The sequence below is a fragment of the Octopus sinensis genome, linkage group LG2, assembly GCF_006345805.1.
Source record: "Octopus sinensis linkage group LG2, ASM634580v1, whole genome shotgun sequence".
NCBI classification, from domain to species: domain Eukaryota; kingdom Metazoa; phylum Mollusca; class Cephalopoda; order Octopoda; family Octopodidae; genus Octopus; species Octopus sinensis.
This window is the reverse complement of record NC_042998.1, coordinates 20,618,117-20,638,116: the sequence shown is the minus strand read 5'-3', so window position 1 is coordinate 20,638,116 and position 20,000 is coordinate 20,618,117. Positions and strand designations below refer to the sequence as shown.

General features: G+C 37.9%; 1 protein-coding gene and 1 non-coding gene across 3 annotated transcripts in view; one reads left to right on the top strand and one right to left on the bottom strand.

Moving 5' to 3' along the window:
- LOC115232629 (spondin-1-like) overlaps positions 1-20,000 on the bottom strand; it is a 62,423-nt gene that overhangs the window by 14,192 nt on the left and 28,231 nt on the right. For both annotated transcript variants that reach the window (XM_029802623.2, XM_036511707.1), the window contains exon 4: positions 8,410-8,950. In XM_029802623.2, coding sequence (XP_029658483.1) covers positions 8,410-8,950 — 541 coding nt within the window. The remainder of the gene's footprint in view (positions 1-8,409; positions 8,951-20,000) is intronic.
- LOC115208814 lies at positions 7,522-7,626 on the top strand. The gene has a single exon (XR_003881261.1). It is a non-coding gene; the product is annotated as a U6 spliceosomal RNA (small nuclear RNA).

Sequence of the window (20,000 nt, the reverse complement as noted above, 5' to 3'; positions counted from 1 at the left end):
TAAATTTTGAGCATTAAATTTATACGTAATCAATCAGGTGTTTACTTTTGCTTGTGACTATGTATGTTGTTTGCATGTTTACCCTTTTTGAGCTTTGTGCTGTATGATAAGTATTACCTCTATCATTAATCCTCAATTTTTATGTAGAATTCTGTGGAATATATATTAATTGCCTAGCAGTATTTTTCGATCTAGATTTTGTTATTTGTTGTTTTGTGCAGTTTAGCATAATGCAGTTGGTTCTTGTTTTAAGTGAACCGACAGGAGACTGTCGTACTTGTGTGACCAATATAACTTGTGCATCCAAATTTATAAATCACATTGTTCGCAGATGTACATGCTTGTAATGTGCTACTAATTAGGTTTCTTAAAAGATATTTTATGTATTTGTTGTTATTATTAGTGTTAGTTTTATGGTTTGGAGTAATGTACATTGTTTTCTGTCTTATGAGGTTATAATGTGTTATCTATCCATCGTATACTATTTGATTCATATGACACATATGAAAAGGTAGTGGATAGCGATTTTCTTCACTACTTCAGGGAGTGACGACCCTGCCTGACATGAGTCCTGGGCTCAGCTGGCTCCGGCTGACAGTACCCGGTATGGGCCCCTATCCAGGGTTACGAAAAGGAGACAACTTTCAAAGAAGTCCGGAGTGGAGCTTCGTAGGCGGTTTAGTGTTCGACTCGACACTCTTCCAGCAGCTCCTGCAACCAAGCTGGTGCCAAACGTAATGCTCTGCGCTCCTTTGGACTACGTCAGCAAGGTCGAGAGAGCAATCCTGACCATTGGGCTACCCAGGATTTTCTTACATCTAACCCAGGCCTGCGCAAAACTGGAGAGGACAGGAAATGTAAGAACCAGACTGGATTAGTTTATGCGCAACTCCATTGTCTCCAGAGACAAAAGGATGCCAACAACAACAACAACAACAACATATGACTCATAGACATTAAGAAAACATTGATAAACAACAAACACACCTATGATTTATAGAATTTCGCACAGGTATTCATAATGGAGGCAATAGTATAGTCATAACACAGCATGATGCTAAAATAAATACACAATCAACATACATCTGTCACAAATAAAAACCAACACCTGATTGGTGACGTATGTATAATTTAACGGTCAAAATTCAAATTCTAGTAGTAAAAGCTACGCTGTCAATATCACTCCATCTTAAAGAGATCATAATTCTAGAAACGTTGACGATAGATTTCGGAATTTTACTGTTCCAAACAACCTCAAGGAAGTAATATGAAAATATGGAAGAAATGATAAAAAGGATACAAACTGGAATACACCCACTCACGCACACACAGTTAACATTAGTGCGGGAACGAAATTTGCTTAGGGGGTGCAAACCCAGGTCCAAATGCTTTTACAAGAAAGGTCGATTTTTTTCAATCCTAATATCAAAACAAACACATGTATAATAATATTAATTATCATTATTATTATTATTATTATTATTATTATTGTGTGAGAGAGCAGTCCATGCCATCAAAGTGACACAGGGGTAAAATATACGAAGCCCAATATACCCATCATGACTACCCGTCTGATAAGGGTACACTAGGCACATGCATCACAACCATATGTGCGCGACATGGTAATCTCATATCAAGATAAACAGCACATGACCTTGCAGGTGAGGCCCAGTTAGAATTTTCTTCAGGTCGAGTAGCCCATCCCGCTCAAAAGGTTCCTGAATAAGGGTTGTGTAAGGATGATGAACGAACAAGCCATGTTTCCAAAGGTGAATCATCCAAACCTCCAAGAATACCTTTCAACACACCGCTATGATGCTCCCCCACTGCTTCTGCTTGTGATCAGAGATGCACATATTGTCAGCCAATAAGGGACATGCTCAACCGGTTAAGGTCAAACAACTGACAAGCAAATCTGTGGTATTGAGCAGAGTATTTGTTGTAGCCCATCTTTTATACCAAGACAAAACAATGTACATGGTAACACTTCCAATCAGTTAAGATCAGAAGCCACGAGAGCCACTGCCTGGTACTGCATCAGGGCATTTATTATTATTATTATTATTCAGTAGTTTTATTTTTATAGCGTGCTTTCACTTCACTACCGAGCGCAGCTCTGTGTGCCTTGGGTATGTGCTGTGATTTGTTGTGATGCTCTGATGGTTATGGTATGGAAAGTGTTCTGCGTAGGATGTGTGCAGTGCCTAGTAGTGCAATTTTCTGTATGTTATATGTGTTTGTAAGTCCTGGTGTTTTTGTTATGTATTTGTCTGAATATTTTTTTATCATGCCTAATGCACCTACTATGATAGGAATTGTTTCTGTTTTCAGGTTCCACATTCTAGTTACCTCTATTTCCAGGTCTTTGTATTTTGAGAGTTTCTCCATTTCTTTTAGAGACACGTTGTCATCTGCCGGTATTGATACATCAATTAGAAAGCATTTTTTTTCTTCATGATCTCTGACAACTATATCTGGTCTGTTGGCCTTAATTTCTCTATCTGTGTGTATCGGCATATCCCAGAGTATGGTTGCTTTCTCGTTTTCTGTGACCTTTTCTGGTGTGTGCCTATACCATCTTTTTTCTGTTGTTATTCCATAATGTTGGCATAGCTTCTAATGTATGTAGGTTCCAACTCTGTCATGTCTGTGAATATATTCCTTCTTAGCCAGGACTGGGCAGCTAGAGATAATATGATTTATTGTTTCTTGTCCATCTCCACATATTCTGCAGTTACTTGTAATATTTCTTTTCATTACATGTTTTTGGTAATTTCTGGGGGAGGCTTTGGTCTTGTGCTGCAATTAAAAATCCCTCTGTTTCTGCTTTGAGTCCTGAGCTTCTCAACCATTGCTGGGATTTTTCTTTGTCTATTTCTTTTGCGTTTAGTTTAGTGCAGTATTTACCATGAAGGGGTTTTTCTTGCCATCGTTTTATCATGGCTCGTTGCTGTTCTATTTTTAGTTTGGATTTCATTTGTTTTATAGCTTTTGTTGTTTCTTCATCTTCTTCTTCTTCTTGTGTTTATTAGGTGGTATGATTTCTTGTTTGTATTTGTCAGCTTCCTTAATACTGAGAACAGTTTTTTGTTTTGCTCGTGTTTTGCTGCTATCTGGATCAGTTTTCCTTCCTTCTGAAGTAGGTATTTTTGCAGTCCTATGGTGGTTATTTTATAGTAGTTTTCCAGCTGTATAAGGCCTCTACCACCTTCTATACGTTGTATATATAGTCTTTCTATGTCAGATTTTGGGTGATGCATCCTAGATCCTGTCAGTATTTTTCTTGTTTTCCTATCTATTTTGGACAGTTCATTTCGTGTCCAGTTAAGGATATTGTAGCTGGGACAGCTAAAGTGTTGATACCTATTATCTTGTTTTTAGCATTGAGCTCTGTTTTTAGTATTGATCTAACTCGTCTATATATTCTTTTTTTTTTTTCTCTTTCATTTGTGTGTGTTGTGTCTTATCTAGTTCATGGATTCCTAAGTATTTGTAAGTTTGGCTTTGGTCTAATTCTTTTATTTCATTGGTTTTATCTAGTGTGATGTTGTTACTCTTAACTAGTTTTCCTCTTTTCATGGTTACTTTGGCGCATTTTTCTAATCCAATTTCATATCTATTTCTTTGGTAAATCCATGAACTGTCTTTAATAGTGTTTCCAGCTGTTTGTCATTTGCAGCGTATAGTTTTAGGTCATCCATATATAAAAGGTGGCTGATCGTTTTGCCGTAACATTTATATCCGCATCCAGTTCTATTTAGCATATCAGATAGAGTGACAGTGCCAAGCAGAAAAGGAGTGGAGAGAGCGTGTCTCCCTGGAATATTCCTCTTCTAATGGGGATGTCTTTGGTTTTCATGAGTCCCTCTTTTGTTGGAGGTGTAGGACTGTTTGCCATTTATTCATAGAGTGCTCTATGAATTTTATGATTGTTGGTGCTACTTTGTTAATGGCTAGTGTTTCGAGGATCCATGTGTGGGGGATGCTATCAAACGCCTTTTGTAGTCAATCCAGGCCATACTGAGGCCTTTCTTCTTTCTGTGGCTGTCTTCAGTTACGGCTTTATTAATCATTAGTTGATCTTATTATATTATTATTATTATTATTATTATTATTATTATTATTATTATTATTATTATCATCATTATTATCATTCAGCAGTTTTATTTTTATAGCGTACTTTCACTTCACTACCGAGCACAGCTGTGTGCCTTGGGTATGTGTTGTGATTTGTTGTGATGCTCTGATGGTTACTGTATTGAAAGTGCTTTGCGTAGGATGTGTGCAATGCCCAGTAGTGCAATTTTCTGTATGTTATGTGTGTTTGTAAGTCCTGGTGTTTTTGTTATGTATTTGTCTGAATATTTTTATCATACCTAATGCGCCTACTATGATAGGAATTGTTTCTGTTTTTTTGATTCCACATTCGAGTTACCTCTATTTCCAGGTCTTTGTATTTTGAAAAGTTTCTCCATTTCTTTTAGAGACACGTTGTCATCTGCTGGTATTGATACATAAATTAAAAAGCATTATTATTATTATTATCATTATTATTATTATTATTATTATTATTATTATTATTATCATTATTATTATTATTATTATTATATTATTATTATTATTATTATTATTATTATATTTGTACATCAATCAAGTCAGATAAGTCAAATAATGGAAAAGTAATGTTTCAGATCAGTCTAAAAATATTTCTATGCTCGTTCGTTTCGGCGATAAAGTTTTTCAGGAGGTTGTTCAATGCATATTTATAGCTCCCTCAAATTTTAAGGGGAGCAAGCGCAAACACCTGCACTCCCTCCCTGTTCCCGTGTCTATGATAGTTAACCCCATAACTGTAATATCTCGCTACTGTGAACAAGATGAAATGATCAAGTCTTACAAGGGTTATATACTCTCAGTAAATACGAGACCTTCAGTGGTGATACAAGCCATTTTAGGTTATATGATTCTTTCATTTTCACAAAGCGATCTGCCATTAAGGATCAACGATATCTTTTATCCTTTACTTGTTTCAGTCAACTGACTGCGGCCATGCTGGGGGCACTGCCTTCAAGAACCCTTAGTCGAATGTATCGACACCCTGTATTTTTTTTAAAGCCTGGTAACTTATTTTATTGGGTTCTTTTGCCAAACCGCTAAGTCACGGGTACGTAAAAACGCCAACGCCGATTGTCAAGCAGTGAGAGGGGAAAAACACAGACAGACAGAGACACAGACAAACAGACGGGCTTCTTTCAGTTTCCATGAACCATATCCACTTACAAGGCTTTGATCGGCCCGAGGCTATATAGTAGAAGACACTTTCCCAAGATGCCACGCAATGAGATTGAACCCGGAATCAAGTGTTTGAGAAGCAAACTTCTTCTTTCTTTACTACCCACAAGGGGCTAAACACAGAGGGGACAAACAAGGACAGACAAACGGATTAAGTCGATTATATCGACTCCAGTGCATAACTGGTACTTAACTTTTCGACCCCGAAAGGATGAAAGCAAAGTCAACCTCGGCGGAATTTGAACTCAGAACGTAACGGCAGACGAAATACCTATTTCTTTATTACCCACAAGGGGCTAAACATAGAGGAGACAAACATGGACAGACATAGGTATTAAGTCGATTATATCGACCCCAGTGCATAACTGGTACTTAATTTTTCGACCCCGAAAGGATGAAAGCAAAGTCAACCTCGGCGGAATTTGAACTCAGAACGTAACGGCAGACGAAATACCACTAAGCATTTCGCCCGGCGTGCTAACGTTTCTGCCAGCTCACTTCTTACCACAAAGTCACGCCTGCGCTTATAAATCATTTCGATTTAATCTGCAAAAATCTGTCGCGTAGTTATTGGTAGTGCTCCAACTACGGTTGGATTCACCCAAAAACTTGTGGCTTTAATCAATAAAGAATTGGAAAGCTGTCAACTGGATTATAATAACAATGCATCCTTAAGTTATTCCCCAATAAAAATTTATGAAAACGTTCTCCAATACTGATGAAAACGGTAAGAAAATATATCAACTCTTTACTAAAAGTCGGGAAATATAGGATTTAAAAAAAAATTAAAACTCTACTTAGCGAAATATACTGATTTAAAAAAATACTATTGCGAGGTTCGGTAGCTAAGTGAAAATCGTATGCCAAGGTGCTTCATTGAAATGAAATTTGGAGAATAATTCTTCGCAGATGTCAAAACACATCATTATAAAATCAGAGGTCCAAAAATGGTTATGTGATTGCCATTTTTGGTTTATGGCATGAACCAGTTAAACGATTTCAATTTGAAATTATAATGATTTAATTAACTTTATATCGACGCAAACGTTACGACTTGAAAAATGCTGTTATTGTTCCTAACTAAAATGACAAACATTAAAAAAACAAAGCAGAAGAAACCTATTTCTTTATTACCCACAAGGGGCTAAACACAGAGGGGACAAACAAGGACAGACATAGGTATTAAGTCGATTACATCGATCCCAGTGTGTAACTGGTACTTAATTTATCGACCCCGAAAGGATGAAAGGCAAAGTTGACCTCGGCGGAATTTGAACTCAGAACGTAACGGCAGACGAAATACCGCAAAGCATTTCGCCCGGCGTGCTAACGTTTCTGCCAGCTCACCACCTTCAACAAAGTAGAAGAAACCGTGTGGTATACTTTCCATCACCGAAAGTTTGAACGAACAAAGACGAGAATCGATGGTGGAATCCCTTACACTGTTTTAATCCTTTGGATTAATTTCGAAAAAAAGGTCATAATTTTTTGAAAACCATGAAATCAAACAATGAAGATGCAAAACTTCTTTTGATGTGATACCAAAATGAAAGGATGTGATTCCTTACAACACAATTTCATTCAATTACATTCGGATAATATTTTGATAACCAAATTTAATGGGTGGTCTACTTTGAAATTATCAAAGTCCTATAATAGTGGATGAAAAATATCCACTTTTTTGGGGGAATTACGCACTGAGAATTACATTACTGATTTCTACAACAGTTTTTTTTTTATTCTCCTCCACATTGAACTTAACCAAGAACCACTTGTATTGTCAGACCTACAGATAATAATCTTACAAATCAACTAAGAACTGCTGCATCATGCGTCTCATCTGACATCTCAGAACTTTTCAAATTCTGATTAAGATTCAAATTTAATTAAATTTAAAACGTTCTTCTCCGCAGCATCTTTGTTGTTTTGGCATTTAAAGCATTGTAACTATCAGGTTAATTAATGAAGTATAGCGTTTTAATTAATGTTGCTTAGTGTGCTTGAGGACACAGTTTTGAATTTAGAAAATTAAAACTCCATTATTTTCTCATTACAGGTGCGCCCACGCAGGATATTTTATGCGTTTGTAATCCATCTCAGGTATTAAAAATATTCGCCCACCACTGTTCTACGTTGTCGTTTGACCAGGTAGAACTAGCAGCCAAGCTCTTCGAATTAAGTCCTAACATACATACAAAAAAAAGGAAGGACATTGTAGTCTTGGATATAAACTGCTTCGGCAGTACATATACTAAAATTGGAACGATACAGAGAAGATTAGCATGGCCCCTGCGCAAGGATGACACGCAAATTCGTGAAGCGTTCCCTATATTTTAGGCGCAGGAGTGGCTGTGTGGTAAGTAGCTTGCTTCCCAACCGCATGGTTCCGGGTTCAGTCCCACTCCGTGGCACCTTGAGCAAGTGTCTTCTGCTCTAGCCTCCGGCCGACCAGAGTCTTGTGAGTGGATTTGGTAGATGGAAACCGAAAGAAGCCCGTCGTATATATGTGTATGTGTGTGTATATGTTAGTGTCTGTGTTTGTCCCCACAACATCGCTTGACAACCGATGGTGGCGTGTTTATGTCCCCGTAACTTAGCGGTTCGGCAAAAGAACCGATAGACGTGTGTAGGCTTCCAAAGAATAAGTCCCGGGGTCGATTTGCTCGACTAAAGGCGGTGCACCAGCATGGCCACAGTCAAATGACTGAGACAAGTAAAAGAGTAAAAGAGTAGTTCTAGATATAATAATTTCAAATTTTGGCACAAGGCCAGCAATTTTTAAGTGAGTGGGCAAGTTGACTATACATCGATCTTAGTGCTCAGTTGGTACTTATTGTACCAACTCCGAAAGAATGAAAGGTAAATCCGACCTCGGCGGAATTTGAAATCAGAACGTAAAAAAAAACCCCAAGAAATGCTGCTAAACCTTTTGTGGACATAGTAACGATTCTACCAGCTCGCCGTTTTAGTTCTAAATATAAGAAAAACAGATGGTCACGGTTGAAGCGTCGTGGTCAGAAGTGTGCTCGATCATGGATGATCTGGAGCTAAACAGCAACAAAAAACGACCGAAATAAAATCAGTGAAACACAATTCTAAAGAGAACAACAATCTTACCTGGTTCGTTTTCAGCAACTGCAAGTAGATTTGTAATGTTGCCGAAATTCTCCTCATTGTCATCATCAAGCGGTGATGATACCGTTTCGGTATAAGACTTGGCTGGTTGTCCACCAGTCTGTGCATTCGTTGATGGCTTATAAGGGTGATTTGCAACTGATGGTTTGTTAACAAGAGGAGGTAACCGATCCATAAGACTTGGAAGTCGTGATTTATAAGGCTTCATCCGCTTAAAAATACTTCTGTATTCCTCGACTTTATAGAAAGTTGCGTAAGCTATACGAGGCAACTTTTTGAGACTTTTATAGTGGAACGAACTGGCTTCGTGATCAGGAAATGAAGATGTGATCCTATTGATTTTTTCTGGAGGATAAGCAGGCCAATTGGGCGACGTAAATGTCAATCCGATGTCGGTACCAGCATCGACCGGAAACAATTTCATGATCACCTTTTTCTTCCATTTCTTCTTAGAGCAGAGGTTTAAAGAACTCACTCCAACGAACCAGTCAGGGCTCGGAATTATCTTTACTATAAAAGAAACCTGAATAAAAGAAATAAAGAGAGAAATAACTGTGAGATAGATCGTATGAAAATGTGCATTTTGTGTGAAATTGAAAGACATTCAGAGCTGAGAATTGCTTCAATTTAACTGAATGCATAATAACAACTATTGTTTCCAAAGTTAGAAGCCACACACACGCGCACACACACATACACTATATATATATATATATATATATATATATACATTTAAAAAAAAACACCTTTCATCAATTCAATAATGAAAAATTAAATTATACCATCTAGAAAATTACATATTATAGAAAGATTAAATATAAGATAAAACATATAACAATGATTAAGTAACGTGTAAGTTTGGAATAATATTCCCTCAAATATATATATATATATAATATATTATATATATATATATATATATATATATATATATATAATATATTATATATAATATATATATATATATATATATATATATAGGTTAAATGGGACATACCTGTCTTCACGGCCGAAACAGCTGTCAGCTACAATGTAAATGTATTTCTATTTCTATTTCTATGTCTTGTTATATTTGTACTATATTAATGTATAATATCATTGCTATTGTGTAATGGTTTAATAAAGTATTGATTGGGTATTATCAGATGGTTGATGATTGATTTAGATATATTTCTCCATTTTCTCATTTTGTATTATTAATTTACGGTAAAAGTAATTTTACCTTTGCCCACATAATACAGTAGATGAATTAATTGCATCGCAATTTTTAACATTTATGTATTAGCTTTGTTGGGTACCTCTCTAGGAGTATATTGGATATATGTTATCCCATGGAGGGTTGAATTTACAACCCCTATCTGCTTATATATATATATATATATATATATATATATATATATATTATATATATATATATATATATAATATATATATATATATATATATGTATATATGTATATATGTATATATATATAGTGTGTGTGTGTATATACTAAGAGAGAGAGAGAGAAGGAGAGAGAAAGGCATAATAAACAGAAACTATTTATGGTATTCAATGCTTTTAAAGACATACACGCGTTTCAGTGAAATGCCGAAATAATTACATAACATTTGAAGCAACATTATGCAATCATGTACTTCACCTAATCAGTGTCTCCACAATAAATAAGTAAATAAATAAATACAGACAGACAGACAGACAAACACACACAGACACACGCACACGCACACACACACGCACACGCTTCTATACACCTCTCCATGGAGAATATAACAACGCCAACCAAAGACTAATACCTGAAAACACTACCCAGAAAAACCGAAAGTTTTATCAAGTCGAAACTTCAAAATTACGGTCAACCGTTTAAATATGTACTCTACTTATAAGAACAGAATACTTCTTAAAAGCAAATGATAAATTATAAATCCATTCCGATGTGAGTGCTTTCCTGACATTAAATAAAAAAAAAAGAAAAGAAAAGATGCTGCAACATCTACAATTCTCCAGAGAGGTTCTGCCAATCAAGAAGCACTTCTGTAAAATAACCAAAAGATTTATCTAGAGACTATGATGGAAAATTTAACACTACGAAAACGACAAACATGATGAAAATCCGTATCAACAACTGTGGCCCTCGACCCATCAAGCTGTCTAATAGCCCTTTAACCCTCCAACTGCCACATCCTTGCTGTTCCACTGGGTGAAAGCTAGAAGGGTCTAGAGTACATGCTACAAAGGCATACTCACTTGTGAGTGACGGGTGTAGTTTTACACAACTATAGTATCAAAGATTTTCAGCTCAGTGAGTCATTCATAAAAAAACTGAATTAATTTGGCTGTGTGGTAAGTAGCTTGTCTACCAACCATATGGTTCCGGGTTCAGTCCCACTGCGTGGCACCTTGGGCAAGTGTCTTCTACTATAGCCTCGGGCCGACCAAAGCCTTGTGAGTGGATTTGGTAGACGGAAACTGAAAGAAGCCCGTCGTATATATGTATATATATATATATGCGTGTGTGTGTTTGTGTGTCTGTGTTTGTCCCCTATTGTTTATATCCCCGTTACTTAGCGGTTCGGCAAAAGAGACCGATAGAATAAGTACTGGGCTTACAAAAGAATAAGTCCCGGGGTCGAGTTGCTCGATTAAAGGCGGTACTCCAGCATGGCCGCAGTCAAATGATTGAAACAAGTAAAAGAGTAAAAGAGTATGCAAATTAGGTTTTCCAGTTTAGTAACGCCCCCAATTGTTCTTACAGACAACAGACAGGTCGCAATTCCTGCATCGAAACCATTTTCAGCATTTGCTCTTTTACTATCCACAAGGAGATTAACTTTTATTTTTATAACAAGCAAAGCTGCTTGTTAGAAAATCTGTATAAGAGATGGAAGTTGTGACTATACTGAGAAGTAATGTTTATCGCCACATCAATATAATGACTATTCCGTAGGAATCGATGTTACTACTGTCTTTAACCCCAGGAGGAGCATCCTCCGGCTCGTTATCGATGCAATCTGCGCCCGATATATATTGCAAGCAGGGGAGCAAACTCCTACCATCTTCTAGCAGACGGCGAGATCACTAATCCCAGTTTATCCAGATTCTCCTTTAAACATTTGCTAACAAAACCTAGTGCTTCCATTATTATTTGTATGAATATGAATTCATAGTCTGGATATAGAAGCTGGAGGTTACGAAGCAGTTGTCCATAGATATCCTATTTTTCTTTGATTTTCAAAGAAATATTTATATCTGCAGGGCAGCTGACCTCTATAAGGGTACATAACATTGCCCCTCAGTCCCAAACAACAATATCCGGCAAGTTATGCTTAACATTTAACAGAAGCTTTGATGGTAATGTTCCACCAATATTTCTTGAATTGGTGTTTACGAATGTATGTAAGTATGTATGTATGTATGTATGTATGTATGTGTATGTATGTATGTATGTATGTATGTATGTATGTATGTATGTATGATGTATGTATGTATGTGTATATGTGTATGTATTTATGTATGTATGTGTGCAGATTTGTATGTTTTACTATTTCGGGCTATTTGTGCCCATTCTCAGTGGTGAATACCCGTCTAGACATAACAGTGATTCGCTCCAGCTCGCAATATATAGAAAACTAAGCAACAATAAGTCACTGATCTCGCAACAAGAAAGACTTTTTATCTTTTACTTGCTTCAGTCATTGGACTGCGGCCATGCTGGGGCATCACCTTGAAGGGTTTAGTCGAACAAATTGATTTATTAAGGTTATATGATTCTTCCATTTTCACAAAGCGATCTGCCATGAAGGATCAACGATATCTTTTATCGTTTACTTGTTTCAGTCAACAGAAAGCGGCCATGCTGAGGGCACTGCCTTCAAGAACCCTTAGTCGAATGAATTGACACCCAGTATTCTTTTTAAGCCTGGTAACTTATTTTATTGGGTTCTTTTGCCAAACCGGTAGGTCACGGGTACGTAAAAACACCAACGCCGGTTGTCAAGCAGTGAGAAGGGACAAACACAGACTGACAGACAGACAGACAGACAGACAGACAGACAGACAGACACACACACAGACACACACACACACACACACATACACGGCAGGCTTCTTTCAGTTTCCGTCAACCATGTCCACTCATAAGGCTTTGGTCGGCTCGAGGCTATAGTAGAAGATATACTTTTCTTCATTGCAGTGTTCTTCCATTTTTAAGACGGTCGAATGTGATTTGAGGGGTATTTGGCTACGATTTCTAATAGGTTGAGTTTTTGTGAAACAGCTCTCTACTTGGCTCTATTAGTATGATGTTGTTGTTGTTATTGCTGTTTGGATCCAAATCAGCGTCGATGGAATTGATCTTTGATCGTGTGAAGTCTACTTTGTTGGCTAGCATGGAATTTTTTAAAAATACATCAAGTAATAGATTCACATGTAAGAATCGAAATTCTCACAAAACATCAAGCGTATCGATTCCAGTATTCGAGGTTGCAGGAGAGGACGATGAGTTTATGCATGCTATGGATTCTCCGCCTCTAACCTGGACTAATTAATTAAAACAACAACAGCAACAACACCAAACAAACAACCAAAAAACAATTGCAAAAGCTTAGATTAGCTGATGAGCTGATTTCGCCTCGACGTCTCTCGTCAATCAATTCAATTTATTAACGATATTGATAAATATTTCTTGAAGTCGCAAATAACCAAATGAAAGCACGGATTGTTTGGCGTCTTCAAAGGTTAAGATAATTAAGAAAGATCGAAAGCAAGAATAGGTAGTGTGTGTGTATGTGTGTGTGTGTGTGTGTGTGTGTGTGTGTGTGTGTGTATGTGTGTGTGTGTGTGTGCGTGTGAATGAAAGAGAGAGAGACAGAGAGGGAGAGAGAGAGACAGAGAGGGAGAGAGAGAGGGTGGAGACGGTGAGAGGGTGAGAGAGAGAGCAAAAGGGAGAAACAGAATCAGAAAGATAGAACATGAGAGAGAAGAGAGTAAGAGAGAGTGAGGAAGAGAGAAAAAGCGAGAATGCAAAGACTGAGAGTGAAAGAAAAGAGACAAAAAAAAAACAACAAAAAATGTGGTATAAAGTGAGAAGTATGGCACTAAATTGAAAACCAATGCACGTACTGAAGTCATTGAGTCGTCTCACACGAAAATATAACACATAACCCGTTACTACAAGCTTCTGAGTTCAAATATCACCAGATTCGGCTTTGTCTCATTGCTTTAGAAGCTTGATGAAATAATGTACACAAATCGATATAATAAATTGTACTATTTTAAGTAAAAGTTATATATATATAAAATGTTCTCTTCGAATTTAAAAGTTATACATGATCTCTTCACACACACACACACACACACACACACTACCGCGTATCTGAAACAAATGACGTGGCACTCCATCGCTTACGACGACGAAGGTTCCAGTTTATCCGATCAACGGAACAGCCTGTTCGTGAAATTAACGTGCAAGTGGCTGAGCACTCCACAGACACTTGTACCCCTTAATTACATGCATAAGATCTGGTCATCAAATCTAAGTAGAGACTTCAAACTTGAAATCTTCAAAGCCACAGTCGAACCAATTCTACTGTATGGCTCAGAAAACTGGACATTATCAAAGAAGCTTGAGAGGCGGTTGGATGGAACTTACACTCGCCTCCTAATGAGAGCTCAAAATCTCTCGTGGAAGCGCCATCCAACCAAAATGCGAATATATGGGAAACTACCACCTGTATCATCTCTTGGGAAAGGTAGAAGAGTCCAGTTTGCTGGACATTGTTGTAGAGCTGAAAACGAGGTCATTTCTACTCTTCTCCTCTGGAAGCCATCTACTCGTGATACCAGAGGGCGCACACTCTCCTACCCTGATGTAATCTCCAGGGATACAGGCATCCAGCAACAGGACCTCCGTAATGTTATAATGGACCGTGAAGTCTGGCGTAGCATGGTAAATTCCATTGTCTCGACCACGGTCGAACAATAATGATGATGACCCCTTAACGTAGTTCTCGGGGGATATTCAGCGTGACACAGAATGTGACAAGGAAGACTGGCCCCTTTGAATTACAGGCACAACAGAAACAGGAAGTAAGAGTGAGAGAAACTTGGCAAATTAGTTCTGATGATCCTCCTCCCCCTCTTTCATACTACCAGCCTTCTTGTATCTTTAATTTTTATATTTGAGTAATAGAACTGTCTTAATCAAGCTTCTATATACCGTGTGTGATGCTCAATTTAAACAAATAAACAAGCAAAATGATCCACAACAACAGACAAGTACATGAAAGACCTCTGTCTATATATATATATTTCTAGAATAACAGATCAAAACATAAAACGAAAAATATAATTTCGGCATGAAAAAAACAAACAAACAAGCAAACAAAGAAAAGAACCAAAACAGAAAACTACCCCAACTTACAAAATAAGGAAGAAAACATGTAAAACAGTTAAAATAAAAAAGCAAGAAGACAAATTAGATCAGTCGGTGATTTGATAATCAAGACGAAGGCGTGAAGAACGTAAAGAAAAAGATAACAAGCATTTTAAAATTCAGAACATCGAGAAGAACTATTCATTAATCTCTCTCTCTCTCTCTCTCTCTCTCTCTCTCTCTCTCGTTCTCACTTTCTCATTCTTCTTCCCTCTCTCCCCCTTCTCTCTCTCTCTATATATATCTATCTATCTCTGTGTGTGTGTATGTATGTATGTATGTATGTATGTATGTATGCATGTATGTATGTATGTATGTATGTATGTATGTATGTATGTATGTATGTATGAATGTATGTATGTATGTATGTATGTATGTATGTATGTATGTATGTATGTATGAATGTAAGTATGTATGAATGTATGTATGTATGTATGTATGTATGTATGTATGCATGTATGTATGTATGCATGTATGTATGAATGTATGTATGTATGTATGTATGTATGTATGTATGTATGTATGTATGAATGTAAGTATGTATGAATGTAAGTATGTATGTGTGTATGTATGTATGTATGAATGTAAGTATGTATGTATGTATGTATCTATGTATGTATGTATGTATGTATGAATGTAAGTATGTATGATGTATGTATGTATGTATGTATGTATGTATGAATGTAAGTATGTATGTATGATGTATGTATGTATGATATATGTATGTATGTAGTATGTATGTATGTATGAATGTAAGTATGTATGAATGTAAGTGTATGTATGTATGTATGTATTATGAATGTAGTATGTATGTATGTAGTGTATGTATATATGTATGTATGTATGTATGTATGTATGTATGAATGTAAGTATGTATGAATTAAGTATGTATGTATGTGATGTATCTATGTATGTATGTGTGTATGTGTGTGTGTGTGTGTGTGTTTACACGCGTATACACGTCTAACTTCATTGATAATGTATATTTAGCTAAACTTTTCGACATTTCTCCGAGATGATTTTTTATACATACATACATACAAGCAAACGTATCTATCTCTGTCTGTCTGTCTGTCTGCCTGTTTCTGTCAGTCTGTCTGTCTGTCTCTCTCTCTCTCTCTCTCTCTCTCTCTCTATATATATATATATATATATATATATATATATATACATATATATATACGCACACACACATAAGTAGTATCAGTCAATCTTGCAGGCTACGGAGAGAACATGTGAAAGAGGAGTATGAAGACTACATTTGCAATGAATGTGAGATCCAGCTTCGAACCTCTTTAAGACAGATTATGAACCCAAATTGGCCTAAAGCGCCCGAAAATCTGTTAATGAGCTTTTACAAACCTTCTGCCATTTTTAAATAGCAAACTGGATCATCAGCAAACAACAGTAATTTACCTATTTCTTTACTACCCACAAGGGGCTAAACACAGAGTAGATAAACAAGGACACACAAACGGAATAAGTCGATTACATCGACCCCAGTGCGTAACTGGTACTTATTTAATCGACCCCGAAAGGGTGAAAGGCAAAGTCGACCTCGGCGGAATTTGAACTCAGAACGTAACGGCAGACGAAATACGGCTACGCATTTCGCCAGGCGTGCTAACGTTTCTTATTTCTTTACTACCCACAAGGGGCTAAACACAGAGGGGACAAACAAGGACAGACAAACGGATTAAGTCGATTATATCGATCCCAGTGCGTAACTGGTACTTATTTAATCGACCCCGAAAAGATGAAAGGCAAAGTCGACCTCGGTGGAATTTGAACTCAGAACGTAACGGCAGACGAAATACGGCTACGCATTTCGCCCGGCGTGCTAACGTTTCTGCCGGCTTGTCGCCTTCAACAGTAATTTACCTATCATAGCTTCGGTGTTAATTTGGTTTCAACGAAGAACTTGTTATACTTTCAGTTGAGGTTCATATCAGACTAAAACGCGTGTTTTAGGGCAGTGTGAAGAAGATTCCACTTCAGGATCTTCGAAGAAATATCCATCACAACACATAGTGCTAAGCTTACCATCATGGAAAGACATTATGACACTTAGCAGCTTAGAAAGGCAACGAATGAATGGTAGGGTAGCATCTGAAACAGATCGGTCGACTTACATTGCGAGTGCTTCTGCTCTCGACACTTCGAAGTTGGTATATTGAATATATCATATCTATAGGAAAGGCGGCGAGCTGGCAGAAACATTAGCATGCTGGGCGAAATGCGTAGCCGTATTTCGTCTGTCGTTACTACGTTCTGAGTTCAAATTCCGCCGAGGTCGACTTTGCCTTTCATCCTTTCGGGGTCGATAAATAAACTACCAGTTCGCACTGGGGTCGATGTAATCGACTTAATCCCTTTGTCTGTCCTTGTTTGTCCCCTCTATGTTTAGCCCCTTGTTGGCAATAAAGAAATATATATCATATCTATAGGAGACGTTTTGGTACAGAAGTTATTTTACGACTTATGATATACTCTGAAAGTTTCGAAACCTTTGCCAAACTAAAGGTGGCGAGCTGGCAGAAATGTTAGCACGCTGGGGGAAATGCTTAGCGGTATTACGTCTGCTGTTACGTTCTGAGTTCAAATTCCGTCGAGGTCGACTTTACCTTTCATCCTTTCGGGGTCGATAAATTAAGGGCCAGTTACACACAGGGGTCGATGTAATCGAGTTAATCCCGTTGTCTCTCCTTGTTTGTCCCCTCTATGTTCAGCCCCTTGTGGGTAGTAAAGAAATAAGAAATAAGAAACCTTTGCCAAACTATTCGAGTGAAAATTTTATAGACCATAAAATACGTCCTTATAATTAATGATTTTTAAAATCACTTGTCACTACCGGCTTAGTCTCTATCCAATGACAATATTGATCCCTTTATTCCCTATAGAACTGCACCCTTTTCCCAACATCGTTTGGAGAGTTTGTGGAGGTGTTCCATGAAGACTGGCTTGGCACCTTTCAAAAGCTCAGTTACATACGATCATTTTTCGGGACTTTGTCTGTTAGAACCTTGCCTATGGCTGTGTGGTAAGTAGCTTGCTTACGAACCACATGGCTCCAGGTTCAGTCCCATTGCATGGTACCTTGTGCAAGTATCTTCTACTATAGCCTCGGGCTGACCAAAGCCTTGTGAGTGGATTTGGTAGACGGAAACTGAAAGAAGCCTGCCGTATATATATATGCATGTATTAGCCGGTGTATACGAAGCAATGAATAGCTTTGTGGAAACCATGGTATGCTTTGCTTTCTGACTTTATAATCATCTCATAATAATGACTTTTATGACTTTTATTACTATATATATTTGGTTTTTAACGCTGCTGCAGTTTTCACGATGTTTGTTGCTTGGAGTGACAGATTTCACTGTACTTTTGGAACTCCGTCGATTACGACGGCGAGGGTTCCAGTTGATCTGACCAACAGAAGAGCCTGTTTGCGAAATTAACAGGCAAGTAGCCGAGCACTTCACGGACACGCGTGCTCTTAACGTAGTTCTCAATGAGATTCAAGGTGCCACAGAAGATGACAAAGCTGGTCTGTTGAAATACAGGTACTACTCATGTTTGCCAGTCTAGCGGACTGGAGCATTGTGAAATAAAGTGTCTTGCTCAAGGACATAACACATCACCGGGTATCGAAAGCATAACCTTACTATCGTGAGCCGAGCACCCTAACAACTAAACCACGTGCCTACATACTTTTTTCTTTACTACCCACAAGGGGCTAAACATAGAGGGGACAAACAAAGACAGACAAACGGATTAAGTCGATTACATCGAACCCTGTGCGAAACTGGTACTTTATTTATCGACCCCGAAAGGATGAAAGGCAAAGTCGACTTCGACGGAATTTGAACTCAGAACGTAACGGCAGACGAAATACTGCTAAGCATTTCACTCGGCGTGCTAACGATTCTGCCAGCTAACCGCCCTAGAAACTTGTTCCAATGTTCTCTTCGTCTTAATTAAACTGCCTGGTAAAGAAGCTCTCTTCCGAACCACATGTTTCCAGGTTCACTCCCACCGCGTGGCACCTTGGCTAGCCGCCTATATACTTTCTCTGTACTACACTGAATACCACAGTTTCCTTGATATTGCCTTGTGGCTTAGAGCTGCAGAGATTGATCCAATAATCACTAATATACATTCTCAACATTATCTGAACTCTATTTGAAGGTGTTTTAAGTGTTTGGTGCTGCTCTGTAAACAACAAAGCTTGAAGCATATTAAGCTGGGTAGCACTAAGGGAATCTAACCTATTTAAGTTGAATGAGTACCAATCGTCGTCCAGCAGATCTTTAGTTCTTACAAAAGCCACAGCAACAGTATCAATGTATATTTTGAGTTTGTCTCAAGGCTGAACTATATTTCATGTTCTGCAGTTTCTTTGAAGCACATATAAAAGCAATGTATTGAATCGAAGTAGACAGGCGTCTTGATTTTCATTCATTATTAAATCTCTGCACAATTCTCGGAAACGTTACGACTGACCTTGACCTTGCTAAAACAGTCGTCACCTAAAAACATGAGGCGAATCTGGAATTAAAGTCGCTGAATATTCTTTTTCTAGGAACTGTTGATGAGTCTGTTCGGTTGGCTGAAGAAATTTTCATTAACGGTATCATAGTAGTGAGTGAACTGGCACTGGCAGAATGGTTACCACGCCGGGCGAAATGCTTAGCGGTATTTCGTCTGCCGCTACGTTCTGAGTTCAAATTCCGCCGAGATCGACTTTGCCTTTCATCCTTTCGGGGTCGATTAAATAAGTACCAGTTACGCACTGGAGTTGATGTAATCGGCTTAATCCCTTTGTCTGTCCTTGTTTGTCCTCTCTGTGTTTTGCCCCTTGTGGGTAGTAACGAAATAGGTATTTCGTCTGCTGTTACGTTCTGAGTTCAAATTCCGCCGAGGTCGACTTTGCCTTTCATCCTTTCGGGGTCGATAAATTAAGGACCAGTTATGCACTGGAGTCGATGTAATCGACTTAATCCGTTTGTCTGTCCTTGTTTGTCCTCTCTGTGTTTTGCCCCTTGTGGGTAGTAACGAAATAGGTATTTCGTCTGCCGTTACGTTCTGACTTCAAATTCCGCCGAGGTCGACTTTGTCTTTCATCCTTTCGGGGTCGAT